Source organism: Nyctereutes procyonoides, unplaced genomic scaffold, assembly GCF_905146905.1.
Source record: "Nyctereutes procyonoides isolate TBG_1078 unplaced genomic scaffold, NYPRO_anot_genome, whole genome shotgun sequence".
In the NCBI taxonomy this organism is placed as follows: Eukaryota; Metazoa; Chordata; class Mammalia; order Carnivora; family Canidae; genus Nyctereutes; species Nyctereutes procyonoides.
Genome location: NW_026575043.1, coordinates 52,637,853 through 52,656,011, shown reverse-complemented (window position 1 = coordinate 52,656,011; position 18,159 = coordinate 52,637,853). Strand labels below are relative to the sequence as shown.

At 48.8% G+C, this 18,159-nt stretch overlaps 1 protein-coding gene across 1 annotated transcript in view; it reads right to left on the bottom strand.

Moving 5' to 3' along the window:
- Positions 1–259: 259 nt before the first annotated feature.
- TBX5 (T-box transcription factor 5) overlaps positions 260–18,159 on the bottom strand; it is a 46,285-nt gene continuing 28,385 nt past the window's right edge. Inside the window, exons 8-9 of the mRNA XM_055322835.1 lie at positions 11,897–12,123; positions 260–2,356 (exon numbers count right to left, since the gene is read on the bottom strand). Of these exons, the coding sequence (XP_055178810.1) occupies positions 1,779–2,356; positions 11,897–12,123 (805 nt within the window). The 3' untranslated portion in view covers positions 260–1,778. The remainder of the gene's footprint in view (positions 2,357–11,896; positions 12,124–18,159) is intronic.

Genomic DNA, 18,159 nt, shown 5'->3' with positions numbered 1-18,159 from the left:
AAAATCTTTAATATATACACTCAAGTATGGATTCCAAATACTCCCTGAGGTGAGCAGAAGAAAGATGGGGTTAAAATTGTACCTGCAAGACAACTGCTTCTTATGCCCTCCACCTAATTTCCCCTCTCTTCAGTCGTCAGAAAGAACAGGGAAAAAAAAAAAGGGTATTCAAGTCCCTTATACTTTTTAAGCACATGGTATTTATTAGGCATTAATTGGCACACAAATATACGAAACGAGTACTTACTTCTCACCCCACCCCCTAGCAACATAAAAAGACATAATCGCATGAAGACACTCACATACAAACATACTCACACACTCGCACGTACTTGGACATACTTAGCCTCACATATTACCCTGTTCTCTTTATTAGGGTCAGTTTAAAAAAAATTTTTTTTAATCAAGAAAGCAAAGCACATTCGAAAGGAAAAAAAAAAACCGCAAACTTGGTTTTGAGTATTAATAAAATTAAAAGCTCTTGGCCAGCTCCCATGCTGGATTCATTTCATGTTATTACTTAATTAGAACTCCTATTTATAAATAAATAGTACCAGTAAAATATTACATCTGAAGAACCCTGCAATAATGTTTTACTTACACGCTTATTTTTTTTTTATACTGTTTTCTGCTTTCAATAACCACAGTTTTGTGTCAGCATCTGGTGTCGGTGTGATTTCTTTGGAGAGAACCAATTGGCGAGCACGTCTTGCCTCTTCTTTAGGAACGGTGGGCTTTGCTTTGCATCTGGGTCGGGTCCTCGGTGGTGGAGGTTTGGAAGCTTGGGGCTGGCTTTGTGTTTTATCTGGAAGAATATTTATTTTGGCCTTTTTGCAACGCTTGTCAGCACAGAGCTTGCTCCTTGCTTATCACAGTTCTGTCCGCATGTAAACCAGGGCTTTTTAAGTTTTTCAAAGCAAGCTTTCCGGTCGGGAAGCTATAGGCCACGTTTTAGCGACAGACGGCTGGAAAGACCTAGAGCTGGGAAGACGGGAGGGCCAAGATAGAGGAGGCCAGATGCAGGGCAACATTAGCCTCCACTGGGAAGGAGAGGGCCAAACTGGGCTCTGTGATGATGGGCAAGGGAGGAAAAAAATCAGACAAAAGCTGGGACATAGGGAACCTTTTCAGGAACATCACATGGCAGAGGTAGGTAATTTCTTAGTCAAGGGCAGGGTGGCAAAATTTAGGTTTCAGGGGTGGTATATTTGAGGGGAACCTCACAAGTACATATTTTTAAACACACTTGCCTCAGACCTCCCCAAAATAAGGGACTGGGTCCCATGAAGAAAATTGAAAGAAAAAAATATATTATTATTTATTATATAACAATGTCAACATTAACACCAAGACAGGGCAGGCTCCAACTCCGCCATTAGGATAAAACACTCGATAAAGGCAAGGCTTTCCGGAGGACCAAAAGGAGGAATCACGGAGGACATCTGGAGGTGGTGTGAGTGAATATGGCTGGCCAATGAGAGTGGTCATTGTGGAGGGAGGGGTTGTGGAGGGGTGGGGGCTCATCTCTTTTGGTTGGTTTTTTTAAGTTTTGAGACGGCACAACAAAGTCACATTTTTTGAATCGTGGTTTCAAACGACTGATTAGATCAGTGCCCGGGGCTCGCGAGTGCAGATGTGAAAACAGGCTGTAATGAAAAATGTCATCCGTATCTCATCCATGGGGCTCTCTCTGCTACTGTCTTTCACTTTCTCCCACGTACTCTCTCTCTCTCTCTCTCCTCTCTCTAGCACACGTCTGTGACGAAGCAGGCCTCACTTTAGCTGTTCTCGCTCCACTCTGGCACCATGGCCACTCCGTGCACAGAGTGGTACTGGTGCGGGGACAGGGTCCTTGGCACGCCGTGAGAATAGAGGAACTCCGAGGGCTGCAGGCTGCCGGGGGACTGCAGGCCAGTCTGAGGCCCACACTGCCTGACCACAGGCTGGTGGGCCACGGAGCTCTGGTGCTGGAACATTCCCTCTCCGAGCTGTGGGGAGCCGTGGTTGGCCATGCCGGCCAGCCGGGGCACCAGGGGCCCCGAGGTGAAGTGAGCCGAGAAGTGCTGGTAGGGGAGCCTGTCCATGGGCTGCACCGTGGTGACCGTGCAGCTGCTGTAGGAGGGCATGCTGGGCCACGTGTTGCAGCTAATGTCCTCCAGGCTGGGCACCGGCTCGCTGGGCGGCGCTGAGCTGGCGTACATGCAGGCCTGCCGCTGGGCTGACTCTGTCCTGTAGGAGGCGCCCAGGCCCTGCTGCTGGGGGTAGCCGGCCCGGTAGAAGGGGTCCTCCTCGCTGGGCGATGTCTCCATGTAGGGCTTCTTATAGGGATGCTCTGCAGTGGAACACTCTTCATCTGCTAAGACAGGAGGAGAGACACCGGTGAGGCCGGGACCCGGCACCCTTCTGCTAAGGGCGGACACACTGCCCAAGGACTGAAGAACCAGGTCCCGGAGACTCTGAGCTCCAGCCTCCGTTATGATCAGAAGATGTAATGGCGGGGAGGTAATGGTGGAGACTCAGAGCAAAGACCTGGACCTTTCTGGGCTCAGTTTCATCTATAACACTGAAAGGGTAATAGGATGCTGTTCTACAGAGGGAAGTACGGACAGAGATGGGAGCCTATAGACTCAGCACTTCGTCCAGGACTTGGTAGTGGAACACACCCAATAAGCAGAAAACAATTACTAGGGGCACCTGGGTGGCTCAGTGGTTGAGCGTCTGCCTTCTGCCCAGGTCGTGATCCCGGAGTCCTGGGATCGAGTCCCACATCGGGCTCCCCACAGGGAGCCTGCTTCTCCCTCTGCCTGGTCTCTGCCTCTCTGCCTCTCTCTGTGTCTCTCATGAATAAATAAATAAAATCTTCAAAAAACAAGAAAGAAAGAAAACAATTACTATTATCTTCCCTCCACCCTAGCATGTACATTCCATGAAGATGGAACACTGTGTTACCCATATCGATATTCTCCAGAATCCCGAACATACCTAGGAACCAAAATAATAATAATAATACCACTCACAATAACAGTACGAACAAACACAAACGGCATTTACTCCGTCCTGTACTGTTCTAAGCACTCTCCGGAAGGTACCCTATGCAGCCTGCACAGCAGCCCTATGGGGTGGGCTCCGATGATCCTCATTTGCAGATCACAAAACAGAAGCACAAAGAGGTTGAGAAACTCACTCAAGGTCCTACATACATGGCTGATAACAGTGGAGCAGGGGGGAGGGAGATTAGAATTCAAGTAATCTAATTACAAGTCTCTGCTCTTTAGGACCACGGCACAAGAAAGCATGCACTAAATATCTGTGCAATAGACAGAAGGCCAGATGGACAAGTGCACAGATGGATGGGAGCTTGGACGAATCCCCAGATCCTTTCCTGAAGTCTCTGTCAGCAAGTCCCAGTTAATATCTGGTAGAGTCGGTACCACTTAATGGGTCGCTGTTTCCTTACTGAAAAAAGTCCCTTCTCTTCCCCCAGACACGAGTTGGTCCCCAGCTTAAGGCAGTGGAGAGAATTCTGTCCCTGAAAGAGGGTCTTCCATAACTACTTTGGGGTCACTGCCTCCTTTGTGAGCAAAGCAAAGTGCTAGGCTCTCTCCTAGAAAAACACACAAAAACACAAAGTTTTGAAAACTTCATGTGCCTAACACAGGTTGCATGCATTTTGGAGAAGCTCAAAGAGCCCCTAAAATCCAGACCCCAGGTTAAGAAGGGCAGACATATCTGAGTTTAAATCTGGTTCTTGGGGATCCCTGGGTGGCGCAGCAGTTTGGCGCCTGCCTTTGGCCCAGGGCGCGATCCTGGAGACCCGGGATCGAATCCCACGTCGGGCTCCCGGTGCATGGAGCCTGCTTATCCCTCTGCCTGTGTCTCTGCCTCTCTCTCTCTCTCTCTCTCTCTCTCTCTCTCTGTGACTATCATAAATTAAAAAAAAATCTGGTTCTTGGGGCACCTGGGTGGCTCAGTGGTTAAGCATCTGCCTTCAGCTCAGGTCGTGATCTCGGGGTCCTGGGATCGAGGCCCACATCGGGCTCCCTGCATGGAGCCTGCTTCTCCCTCTGCCTGTGTCTCTGCCTCTCTCTCTCTCTCTCTGTCTGTGTGTGTGTGTGTGTGTGTGTCTCTCATGAATAAATAAATAAAATCTTTTTTTAAAAAAATCTGGTTCTCCTACTTCACATGCGTATGCCAGCAGCGGGGCATCTGCCCTCTCCGAGACCCGTTCTCAGCATGTCTGAATCAGAGTTAGTAATACTTACCTCACCTGGCAGCTAAGAATTCAATAAATCAAGCACGTAAATCTCCTGCTATCTGTCATCAAGAGCAGCTCTTGCTGCAAGGGTAACACCACCAGTTAGTCTCTCGGCAGACCTAGTCTAGATTAACACACCTCCAGGTGTTTCCTTTGGGGAAGCAATGCTTGAGAATTCTGACCAGCATGTAAACCTGCACACAGATTCCCCCCTTAGCTGCAATTTCATCTTCCAACCTGGAGATTTGCCATCCTTGTCTTCCAATCTCTTCTGAATCAATATGTGGGGCACTTGACGGGATGAGCACCGGGCATTATACTATATGTTGGCAAATCGAACTCCAATAAAAAAAATATACATAAAAAAAAGAACGCCTGTCATCGGGGTGGGGGAAGTGTGAAGAAAAAGGAAACACTGGAGCCTTCCTGCACTTCACCTCGACAGTCGACAGTCGGTGGCCTGGGGGCCGGACACAGAACCAAACCATGGGAGGAGACCAAAGTTCTTATTTATTGAGCACCTACTAAGTGACCTTTCCCTGGTCTCACCGTAAGTCCTCAAGGTGCCCGCTCTCATGCCTGTCTCAGAGGTAGTCACCTTCCCAAGGGCACGGAACTAGGAAGGAGAGAGGCGGGAATCACAGCCAGGTCTTACTTTGCCAACCACACCTTGCTTCCGGCTCTCTTGATTTCTCATACCGAATGTCACTCACCGAGCCATCCAACAGAGGTGTCCGGAGCCCCTAACAGGCGTCAGGTGCTGGGGATAGAGAGGTCAATCAATAGCCATGGCCCTGCTCAGTCCAAGTAAGTGGGGGGCCCTCCCCATCCCCCACCCAGCAGTGATGGCCAGAGGCTGACACTCGGTGAATGGGAGGTGGCCCTTGCATATAAAGCTCCAAGATACTCATTCACTACAGGGTGAGTCTTCAGTTTTGCACAAGGTTCTAAAGCAGCTTCCCAACTCAAGTAGGATAGCTTGGGTTTGGGTTCCACCAGACGCTTCCAGAGGTATCACATTTTGAGTGACCCCCACGGGTAGGTACAAAATTGGCCGCGCCGAAACACATCTCTGCTTGGGATTGCACCCACCTCATAGTGAGCACACTGTTTTTTTTAGCTAGACTCTTTCTGGGACACATCTGGGCCCCATAGGACGCCCAACCATTTGTCCAAAATAAAAGCAAAAAATGTGGTCTCTCTTCCAGGTGCTTTGTCTACATCATGCCAACCATCCAGATGTTTGAAGACATCCAGATGAGCTGGGGGTCACTTTTTTTCACCTTTCAACTGGGCATTTGTTTTTGGCGTCTTGAAAACATTGCTCCACTGGACTTTTCCTGTCCTCCCCACCTCCTCCCTCAGTCCCCTCGTGCTTCCACGCTTCCTTCCAACCCTCCTCCCCCGGATCCATAAATCTGAATGTTTCCATTGTTGCTAGAATCATAACCTTTGGGTTTTCCATTTAACCAGGGCGTTCCCCTTTTCAATAATCAAAAGTACAGCTGCAGGGTACCCTTGGCAAGAGAAAAAAAACAAGGCAAACTAACCATTCCCGAGTTTCTGATCCCCTTCCAGATTTGTTACAAGCAGAAAAAAAAAAAAAAAGGAAGAATAATATGAAAAAGGCCGGAGCACATTTTGGAAAATCGTAAAATTACACATTCCAGTCTTTAATAACCCAAAGATCTGATGCAGAGTCCTAAGAAAAGCAAAAAGCTGGCTTATTCATGAAAGCGGGTCCCGAGCATTCTCAAATTCCTCTTGGACCTCATCACATTGTAAAGAAATTCCAAAGCATGGATCCAAATTTCAGGTCGGTGGTGATAAATGGGTGGGATGTAATCCCTGTATTTGTTTTGGTTATGGTTTGGTTTCTTTCTCTATTGGGAGCCTGATAACTGGTCAACAGCAAAGACCTCTTTCCCAGCCAAGTCACGTCTACCTTCCACAGTTGGGGAATGGGCTGTAGTCAAACATCAAGTCTTCCATGAGATGGGTCTATTCTCAGTTTCAGAAAGTTGTGTAGTAAGAGTGGCCAGTTGTCTTCCACCTGTCCTGAACCCAACTAAAGCCTCTTGAACAACAGGAAAGCTCTTCCTGATTCTCAGCACCAATCACCCCATAGCACTATGAAATATTCCGGCCCCTTGCATTTTTTTAGTGGCTTTTGATTCTGGATAAAGTGGCTTTAATGATAAATCCAGAGCACAAGTTTTAGAGCACAGTCACATCTCTGATGTGACTACAGACCTTGGCTACATGACCTTGGGCAAACCACGGCACCATATTCCAATCTCAATTCTTGCCTATGTATGGAGATAATACTTAAAGGTTCTTGCAGGAACCAAGATGGGTAATAAAGTGTCCAAATCTTATCTGTCCAAGTAACAGAGGTCTCCTCTGTTTTCCCTCTTAGAAGATCGGACAGATGGCTCTGTGGATGTTGTCCAATGCTTGAAGGTATCCAAGTGGATTCCAGAGCAGAAAAACTCACAAGGCTGTTTTTAAATTGCTAATCCCATTAAGCAAGTATCCTCACTCTTCCCAAATAGGTCATTTCTCTTGCTGATTGGGTTCATTCGGATTAAAGATCCTGGTGAACCTCCACTCCTTGGCTGAGTGACTTTCAGCAAGTCAGAAGTGGAACTGTAATTCAGGCTTTCTGAGTCACAAAACGGTGCTCTGACAGCCTAGCCTTTCAGCTTTTGCAAAATCCAGTGTTCAGAAAATCACCTTGACCTGATGGATGGATGGATGGATGGATGGATGGATGGATGGATGGACGGATTGGCAGACAGATGGTGTGTGTGTCTCCCTGCATAATGTTAGCTCTTAGCTCAAAGTGAGAAGGACTGGATCGGTATTGTGGGAAGATTCTCAATGGGTAACCAAAAGACCCCAGTCCAACCCTCACTGAACCACCATCTAAAAATCATTGCATTTATCTACTTGCTTATTAGCTGCCTCTTAGAGAAGAATACAAGTTTCAGGAGAGCAGGTACATTTGCCACCTCGCTGTCCCCTTACCCCATATCCTTGGGAAAGTGTCAGGTACAAAGTGAATGCTCAAGCATTATTTATCTCACGAATGCATCCCAGATCAGCCACATGATCTTGGGAAGGTAATCCAACCACCCAGTCCCCTTTACACCCTGCAAAATGGAGATGGAAGGCACCCTCCCTCCTCTGCTCAGGGGGCTGGGACGAGGATCTTGTGAAGGAAATGATGTGAAATTGCTCTAAAAACGCACTGCACTGACAAAAGGACACCCCACAAACCCCTTTTCTGTATCTCCTTCCTTCTCCCCTCCTACCTCTGACTTCCCTTCGAACAGCCAAGGCAGTGTATGGTTTTGCTAAAATCTTTATTTGGGTTGCCTCTCATTTCTAAGGTGGGGGGTGCTGGTTATCAGGGTGGGAGGAGGAAAGAAAGACAGACAAGGGCTCTCCCAGGCCCCGGGGTCCTGGATTTGATTGAGTGGCATTGATAAAAGACCTTCCCAGCTCTTTTGGCTCTATCCATTGGGAGAGATAGTTTGGAGACAGCTGGGTCCTAACACAAGGAGCCCTCTGGCCTGCCAGGCCCTTTGACATTTCATTGGGCCTGCCTCCTGGGCTTGTTGGAAAGGAGACAGACAATGAGGGGAAGTCAGATAGTGGGGAAAGCAGGGCGGGGTGGGGAGGGGGGAAAGCCACCCATGGAGTTATCACTTCACGGGAATCCCAAACTGGAAGGAAACCTCGCTGATTCCTTATCACCTTACAATGGAGGCTGATGATGAATTGCTTTTTTGTCTAGGAGGCACGCAGGACAGACAGAGCCTGGCTGGAATGCTCCCTGTCCCCCGGGAGCTCCTTTTGGGGTGGAGGGAGGTGAGGAGGGCAGAGGTCTGTGGAAAGGGGAAGGGAGTGTGCACCCCGAGCTGCAGGGACCATGCTGTGAACCTGAGGCAGGACCACTCACTAGCCGGATGACACGGGATAAGTCACTCAGATTCCTTAAGCCTCAATTTCTGAATCTGTGGAGGGGGTCACTCTTCACCTTGTTATCTGCAGTGGGTCCCCGGGGCCTGATCGCACCCACACCTGCAGCTCTTGTGGCCGCACCCCTGGGCTGAGCACTGTCATCTCAGGCCTCAGAGCCTACAACAGCCTCTTGGCAGAGCTCTAGAGCCAGTCCTCATCCTCCCACTCCCCCATCACAGCAGAGCGTCTGCTTCCAAACAGAAACTTCATCACACCCCTCATAGGTTGAAACCCTTCCGATGGCTGCCCAGCGGTATTAGGATAAAATCTAAAGTCCTGGGGTACCTGGGTGGGGCTCAGTCAGTTGAGTCCTCTGACTCTTGGTCTTTGGCTCAGGTCACGGTCTCAGGGTCCTGGGATCAAGCCCTACATCAGGCTGTGCGCTCAATGGGGAGTCTGCTTGTCCCTCTCCCTCTGCTCCTCCTCCTGCTTGCACACATATGCTGTCTTTCTCTCTCTCTCTCCTCTCTCTCTCTCTCTCTTCTCTCTCTCTCTCTTTCTCTCCCCCACCCCCCATAAATAAATATCTTTAAAAAAAAAACTGAAGTCCTGGAAATAGCTTCCAAGGGCTGGCAGCGTGCTGGCTCCTCCCTCTCTCTGTAGCTCATCTGCCTCTACTTCCCCTCAATGTGCTCCAGCCATACTGGCCCTGCGTTTGCTCCCCAGTGGGGGCTGGCTCTCCACCTTCTGAGGGGCTGCACCCGTACCCTCTTCTCTGCCTGGATACCCACCCATCTCCTACTCTTCAGACCTGGGCTTAAATCCCCCTGACCCCCGTTCCTGCCAGATACCCCCACATCATATGCGTCAGCACATTGCCCACCTCCTTCATAGCATCAGATCACTATTTAAATAAAGCAGCTGTAACATCCTATATAATAACATCTGACCTGCTGGTGACTGTGAGCTTCCAAAGTGCAGAGCAGTAGCCAGCTAAGGTGCACTGAGCACTTAGATGTGTTGGGTCCTGTTCTGGGTGCGTTGCATGGACTCTCTTGTTCCATCTCATTACGACCCTACAGGGAAGGTAGTACTGTAATCCTCGCTTTGCAGACTAGGGAGTTGAGGCTGAGAAGCAGGCAGCTTGCCCGTGGCCACAGTGCTAGAAAGCGTCAACTGCTGTGATGTCCTGCAGCAGACAGCCCACCAACTTCAGCTTCCCCCGTGGCCACCTCAAATTGAGCCTGAGCTCACCTGAGGATCCTGCCAAATGCCCCATGCAGGTCATCTGCTCACGTCATCAGAAGAGTTCATCCCTTTGCGTTCAAAGCCTTCCCATGCCACCCTCCAGGAGAAAAGCCTTTACAAGGATGCTGCAGTAAATATTGAGTCTTAAAAGTACCTTGATTCTTTTAAACTTCTTCCTCCCCTTCTTTCGGCCTGGCATTAATTTATTCGACAGAACTCCCTAATTCAAACCTGATGAGCTCTCCATCAGTAGGTTTGACTCAGACTGAAGACCAATTTCTAGTGAAAGATGGCATTTTGAGATTGTAGCTGATAAGCAAAAGTAACGGGGACTGTCCACTGCGTGACTTGGAGCTCAGCAGAGCCTGCAGGCCAGGCATGGGTTCAAATTCCACCTCCGGGAACCACCAGCACACATATGCTGTCTGAGCCTCAGTTTCCCTGTTTGTAAAATGGGCAAATAACAGCACCTACTTAACAGTGTTATCAAAAGGCTGTGGCCCAGAACCTAGAAAGGGCTCCCTTCAATAGGAACAGAATTCCTGTGCAGGGACCTGTGCTCCAGGGGACATCCTTAACCCATGCTTGTGCCCAAAGAAGCAGACACATTTGCAGGCATCTGGTCTCCACCCCAGGTGTCAGAGGACATGCTGGGAGCCTGGCCAGGGGGCCTATTGGGGCAATATTGTTGTTCAGGCCTTCGAAATCCAAGGAGCTTGGATGGACTTCAGGTTAAGTCTGGAAACTCAGCCTCACCCAGGTCAGCTCCCCAGCCCCAGGCTTGAACCAACAACATTCTCTCCTTCGAAACGCGAGATCGGTAAATGTCAAATAGTCAAACTGTGCTCCTTTCCTCAAGTAACCTCAGCTCAGAGAAAGTTGCCAAAGCATCCAGTTCTTGTCAGTGAGTTAATTTTAAAAAGAAGAAGACGATGACGACAATGATAAAGTCCCAGACACTGGCTGTTGGACTTCCAAAGGCATCGAGGTGGCCACTGAGTATGGGAGGTATGACAGGCCACTCTTAAGATTAAGATTTGGGCTTACTGGAGCAAACCAGTGACTGCTTATTGGGTCAACCCTGTGCTCAATATTTCCTGACAAGCACAATTTCCTGACATCTCCACACCAAGCCTATGGACAGGTCCCATCATGAGACCAAATCTACAGATTAGAAAAAAAAATAAGGCTTAGAGCAGTTAAGTAACTTCCCCCTAATCATAAAAATTTTCAAATGGCAAAGGTAGGACTCATCCCCATTGTACATGGCTCCTGCCCCCAACCTCTGCTTTCTTAAAACTTCACCCAGATAAGCAGCCTTTCCCTCCTCTTCCTCTATGGATGCCCTTCCTGGAGCTATACCTGCCATTCACACAATCAAAGCTAACACTTGCTGGGCACTAACCGAGCATCAGGTACTCTCAGGAACTCAAGCATCATTTACAAAGTGAGAAACTAAGGCACAGAGAGGCCAGGACACCTGGATGAGGTCACACAAAGAAGCTGGTGGCAGAGTTGAGACTTGAGACTGTGTCCTCTGGCCCTATCGCCCACGCTGTCCCCACCTTGCCTGTCTGCCACTCACACAAGCGACTGCTCTATTAAGCTGAACTCAACCACACCCGCTTTGATTCTAGCTAAAAAAATGTGCCACCAGAAACTTCCTTTGTATTACAGTCCTAGATTCAGATGACTTAGGAAAAGTCACCCATTTCTCATTTGGCAAAAAAAACCAAAACAAGACAAAACAAACAAAAAAAAAAACAATGATGTGTCCAGGATTTAAGCTAAATTTAAAGACAAAATGCGCAGGAAAGAAGAGGTCAGAATCCACCCACCCAAGAGAAACCCTAGCACATAAATCAAAGCACATCCAACTACAAGAAGGCTCCCTGCAGCATGACTTGTGATACAACCAGAAATGCTAGAAGCAGCCACCATGTCCACTTGTGGGAGTGGAAGAATAAACCCCATTCCATCCTTTGGAGGCCATATTTTCTCTTTAGCTAAAAAGCAAGAAATACCTCTAGCATCATGAAATGATCATCTACAATGTATTCTTGAGCTTAAGAAATGCAAGTTGCAAGATACAGACAGTATAATATCAACTGTTTAAAACAAAAACAAAACCATTTTTAGGTGTGTCTGTACACGTGCATGTGCACATGTGCACGTGTGTAAATGAATTAAATATGACTGGATGATTCAAATAAGTTTTCCCCAAGGAAGGAGCCAGAACTGGAGGAGACATGTCAAGAGAGATCCTTCAGTTTTACTTATATGGTTTGAATTTCTTACAATCTCTATGTATTTTTATATTGCTTACATTTTTTAAATAAATAAATATAGTTATGTGTACATTTTTCCCCTAAGGAAAGGAAGGAAAAACAGAAAGGCAAGTTGGGTAGGGGTCATCACACTCACCTTTCCTCTTGGTGCAATGGTAAATCTGACCGTGCTCCTGGGGCAGTGGGTACGGGTTGGGCGGGGGCAGAAGGTCCTGGGAGGGGCCAGACACACCATTCTCACACTGGTACTGGGACCCCAAGTTGGATGAGGCAGAGAGAGCTCGAGGCTCACTGCTGAAAGGACTGTGATTGGAGGCTACTTTTTGTCTTACTGTGCTCCTGGGAACCACGGGATATTCTTTACTGAAAGAGAGAAGATAGGAAATAACATTGATCAGTGCCCTGATATAGATTCCCCCACTGGCTGAACCACAGGGTCAGAAAATCCACCAGAGACATGTCACAGAATAAGAAACAAAGGAACCTTTGGTGAGCACAGTGATTCAATTATACCCAAGTGCATCAAATGCCACAGACATATATATTCAGGCACTAACTTTTCATGCCTTATACATTAGGCAAGTAGGTTTTTGAATAGTTCTATATGTATGCGGAAAGTTAAATGAGCAACCCAGTGAGGAACCCTTCTTCACATGGCATTTTGAAATATTTCAACCTAATGTATATGTCTTTGAATCCCCTAATTTAAAAGCTAGAAGAGCTACATGATTACTTAGACTTAACTTCTGGGTTTCCATATTTAAAACAGGGCTGACTATTGACTTTATTAGTAAAGAAATGGCTGACCACCTAGGATTGTCAGGTATGATTCTTGGTTACCCTAATCTGGGTAGTTTGCTTCCTGTGCCTTCGAATTTCCTTTTGAGCTGCTGTACTTGTCATCGCTGACATAATATTTAACTTCTCCTCTGTGCCTTGGTTTTCCCATCTGTGAAACAGGGCTAGTAAAAATCCCCAGTTCAAACGGTTGCTGAGAGAAGAAACGAAATTAATATGTGTGAAAGCCTGAACATAGCGAGGGCTCAACAAATGTCAACCATCATCATTACTGTCATTATTTTGAGGGAGTAGGAGACAGAAAGAGAGGGAAAGAGAAAAAGGAAGGGAGAAAGAAGAGTCAGGGCAATGGAAACAGAGAATGGAGCATGGGATCTAAGATCAGGCAGACACAGATTCGGGTCCCATCTCCAACACTTACAGACTGTGTGCTCTTTGGAGCCTCCACTGTCACACAGCGAACCAAGAAGAATAAAATCCACTGACATCCTATGAATAGCATCATCCCCAAGTGCCCCAAATCTGGTTTCTCACACTCTTGGGATGCGCCCCTTCAGCTCTCCTACCAGGTATTCTTATGCTCTTCCTCCCAAGAGCATGGAAACCTCTCCTGGGAAGGAAGGAGGTGTGCTCAGCAGCACCAGAAGCTCCACAGGAAGCCAGATGGATGGGGAAGGTCAGAGGGAGAGTCTGCAGAGGAGCAGGGAGGAGGGGTGACTCTAAGATAAAAGGAAGAATTGAGAGAAGTTTCTGCACACACGTGTGAGAAGAGAATGGTCCGACCCAGAACATGTGTGCATCCATGCAGGGGAAAAGACTGCCAACATTTGGGGTGAGGAGAGGACATTGTGGACAGGAGAGTTACAGTATGCAGGCTGGTGGAGGGGTGATCCAGCACCTCCATTCTGGAAGGCAACCAGATAGCATCTGTTTTCTTAAAAATGTACAATCATGTAGATCTGGCAATCTGATTACTAATAACTTTCCTGAGAAGTTTTTCGGATCAGCGTGCAAAGACCTAAGCAGGAGGCATTTCTCTGCAGCACTGTCTATGCCTGGGAAAAAACAAGAAACAGTGTAAATGCCCTCGTTAATGGTTCAGTAAATTCTGACAGAGCTCAGAATGAAATACTACACAGGCTTCAAAAAGAATGAGGAGACTGAATGCACATGGATGCAAAAAGTCATGCAAGGTGACTAGAGGTAGTAGGACACACTAAACATCATCTAACTTACTTCCCTCAGGAGGTGGGGATATGGAAAACCTTTTAGGTTACTTGCTATTTTGTGCACGTCGGAAAGCCAAAGCAGAAGCCCTGCTTGGATGAAAAGCAAAACGGAGATGAAGATGAAGACATTCAAAGCTGCCCTGTACCTCTCCCAAGAAGACTACTTGCAGGTGGGGGTGGGGTGGGCAGGAGGGGTAGAACAGTATTTGGATCTGATCCTGTTATCTGTAAAATGTAGGAAAGCTGCTACTTCTCGGGAAACGTGCAGTCTTCATAAAACCCCCAGAATGAGTCCTCCACCACCTCCCCCAGGCCTGTAGCACACCCAGCCCAATGTCCTTGCTAACTCTGTGAGCTTAGATAAGGCATGTCGCCTAGCTGAGCCTTCGTTTCCCCATCTATGAAATGAGCAAAGCACAGAGATGGAATGGAGAGACCATAGCATTCTGCCCCAAGCCCCCCCCCATATCTTCCTAAACCTGAATAACCCACTGGACTCTTAATTACTACTTTGATATTTAAGAATCTGGGTGTAGTGGAAAGAATGAAGGTGTCAGATTCAGGAAGATACGTGTTCTCTAAAAGATCTGCCATCTAATGCTGTGTGGCCTTGGATGAGGCACTTAATCTCTCTGGGCCTCACGAGACTGTTGAAAAGATCCCACAATATGCCCTAGAAAATACCTGGCACTTGGGAGAAAGTACTGTTATGCCTTTACAAAATGACTCATGCTTCCAGCCCACAGAATTTCTCAGGAGGAAATAGTTCCGTAAAGCCTATCTCCTTAAATTGGGAGGCCTTTACTCAAGGGCCTGGTGGGGGTGGGGGTGGGGGGTGGACTTAAGAACTAAATTTGGATTTTTAAAATGACGTCTTTATTTTTCACTAATCTTGAATTGAAACTTAGCATTCCTTTCTGTTACAAATGTAGGCAACAAGCCATGGTTGTATTAGCAGCCCTAGCGACTGTCATCAACAGAAATCAAATCATCTCATTTCCATTGCAGCTGCTGTACATGCCTCAAGATACCATTTATGCTTATCACAACTTCAGAATTACAGTCAGACCTGCTACTACATCCCGTTACTTGAGGCATTATAAAGTGCACGTAAGGCCATACGGCCATTTAAAAATATTTTGATAACTACGTTTCCGTAGAACTGGTTTACTTTTTGCAATCTATGCAGCTGATATTACGTGTTTACTCACGTTAGCCTGAGAAGTGTGACACTTAAGTGTCACCAGGCCACCAGAGAGGCCCATGGTACTGAACAGGCTAAGAATTCCTCCCTAGAAGAAACACTATCAGTAAACCTTCAACTTGGTTGTGATTTTTGCCATAAACCAACTATTCTATGTATCGTGAGTACACCTGAAATCGGGTCACATACAAAGAGCAGTACATCAAACACTGTGTGAAGGATGCTGCATTGGCCCTTTCCATCCTTTCTGTGACCGTATGAAGTAGGTACTGGTTTTGTCCCCACTTTACAGATGAGGAGAACAAGGTCCTGGGAGATTAAGCCACTTGCCTATGGCCACAGAGCTAGAAAGAGACAACTAGAATTCTACCCCCACTGTCTCTTAACTACTGCCAGACAGGCTCCTGGTGATCTCTTTCAATTTTTAGAACACAATAGACTTTTAGGAGAGCAGGGGGTTTAGGGCTGAAGCCTCCTCTCCTACTTCTCCCACCCCTCCTCCTCCCCATCTCCACTCTGGCCCCTGACTTTGTTTGTCATGTGAAAGCGCGTCAGCGTCAGCGTAGCCAGGCAGGGGACACGGAGCGTCTGCCAAGTTTCCATGAGGCTTCGGAGCCCTCACGACACCCAGGGGTCCCCTGGCCGAGCCCTCCAGTGGCATGTGCCACCTCTGAGCCAAAGCTGGAGCCATCCTGAGCAGCCACACCACTTGGAATCTCCCCCTGGGGCCAGAAGTCTGAAAGGAATGAAGTTAGCTTTACGGTCCTCTCTTTGCGGCTCCAGCTACGTAATGGAAAAAAAAAAAAAGAAGGAGAGGAGGAGGAGGAGGAGGAGGACTTGGAGAAGGAGGTGGAGAAGGAAAATTATAATAATAATAAAACATTATAAAAGTCGTCAAATCTCGCTGGCAATTCTATTTAGGTCTGCCCAGTTCAAGAACCAAGCTGCCAGAGCTCCAACAGGAAGGGGGAAATCTCTTTTAGTTTTATATTCTTAATGGGGATGGTTATTTTTTTTTAATTAAAGAAAACAACTCCCAAAAAATGTTGGCTGAGGGATTTTACAAGAGAATGTATCAATGGACTCCGTGGAACTCTCCCTTCTAGCGTTGCCAAATTGCAAAATTACTCTCTGGAAAGGCCAAATCCTGCTTTTGATTACTAACACTCACAGAAGTGGGAAAGCCATATCATCCCAATAACCACTCGTCCCTCGCAGCTTGTTTTTCTCCAAGGCGCTACAAACATCCTCCCCTCTGTCCATCAGGAACACCTCAATTTGGGGCCTGCCATACAATGTCCCCATGTCCAGCTGACAGGTGTCAAAATCGGAGCGGGTGAGGGCAGGGGACTGCAGAGGCAGAGGGAAGAGGGGGTCTGCACCCAGCTCCTGGCTGCACCAGCGGGGGAATGCAATCAGTGGCAATAGGACCCCGCTCTCTTCCCCAGCAGCCTGAGCACATCAGTGAAGAACCCAGGGCACAAGGGAAGACAAGGAAAGGTCGAAAAGTCTGTGTGTCCCGGAAGCAGGGCGGCAACAAAATGCTATTTTTTTCCAGCCTCATCCTCGTCTCACACCTCCATTTCCTCATCAGCATTGTTCCTGGGGGGCCTCTTAATGCTCCAGCCACCGTACTGGTCACCGTACACGCCTTCCCTCCTTTGATCCAGGCGACAACCCCACTCCGTCGGTGTGATGAGATACGCATTAGAGGTAAAGGAACTGAGGCTCAGAGAGGTTAAGCAACTCCTCCCAGATCACACAGTGAAGAAGAGGACAAAGCTGAGCTGGGCGCCAGGTCGGCGCTATTCCCAAGCTCTTGCCAACGAACTTCTACTTGATCATAGAGAACTACAGGGTGCACAGGGTGCACAGGGTGCACGGGGCAACAGGGCAACTCAGCCTCCTGTTCCACAAGGCATCCTGCTGCTACCGGTCGGGCAGGGCCTGCTCAGGGCCATGGGAGTCCTACCGGTCAATCTGTCAGTCCTGCTCGGGCAACCCTTAGTATACCAAACAGTTGGACCCCGCCGCTCTCGGCCGTGTCACCCAGCTGTGGCCGCAACCTCGCCCATGCTAACTGCCACTGCCCCCCCCCCCGCCGCCGCAGCACCTCGGCTGGCCCCCGGGTGTCGGAGCCCGCGGACCAGGACCAGCTCCTCCCCGGCTCGGGCCCCCCTCACGTTCTGTTCCACGTGAGCGAGTGCAGTGAATGACGCCATTGTCGCCGGGTCTGGGTTGTAAAACATTACAAGGGAACACTGAAACCCGCGGCCAAACTGCATCCGTAGCCCGCCGCCAGCTAACGAACGCCCCCGAGAACGTTTTCCACTGCGGCCCACTGAATTGGTCTTTTCACGGGAGCAGGTGGCAGGGGCGCTGGGGTGCTGCGGGGGGCAGGGGGTGGCGGTTGTGTGTCCCCCCACCCACCCCGCCACCACGGCACTGCTCACTCAAGCGCTGGCGGCCCTTCTCCCCAACACCCCCCCCCCCCCCGCCCCGGAGCCGGGCGCTGGGGCAACACCAGGACTGCAGGATCCCTGTTCTCCTGGAGTGAGTCCTTCCTCAGGCTCGCAGGCTCATCTGCGATTACAGTTCAGAAAAAGCACCCCCCACGCACCCCAATCCGGCCAGAGGTCTCACAACTTACCAGGTTTCTCATTCCCCCCTCCTCCGGGGACACTATTGTGATCCAGCCTTAGAGGACACTATTGTGATCCAGCCTGCGGGGACACTATTGTGATCCAGCCTGTGGGGGACACGCAGGGGCCCAGGGACAGCTCACCCAGGGGCCCAGGGACAACTCACCCGGGCAGGGCTGAGCTCAGGGCAGATCCTAAAGGCTGTCTCTCACTTCCCTGAGTGCTTTCCGATCGCACTGTCAGGACTCAGTTCACACCAGCCAGGAAGCTGGAGAAGGGCGGGGTGAAAATAGGACCCACAGACAAGCCGAACACCTTCCCCACCACGGATCCCACCAGGGTCGTAGGACTTGAGAGGCCCCAAGAAATTCAAAGGTGCCTCCCTCTCCGGCCTTGAGCACTCACCGCTTATGGCAGCTCTGGTTGGAGAACTGGGGGCTCCCTTGTTAAGGCTCTAGGTAACTTAATATCAGGGTGGTCGTGTGGAGCAGGGGCTCTGCAGTCAGGATGCATGGATGTGCCTCGC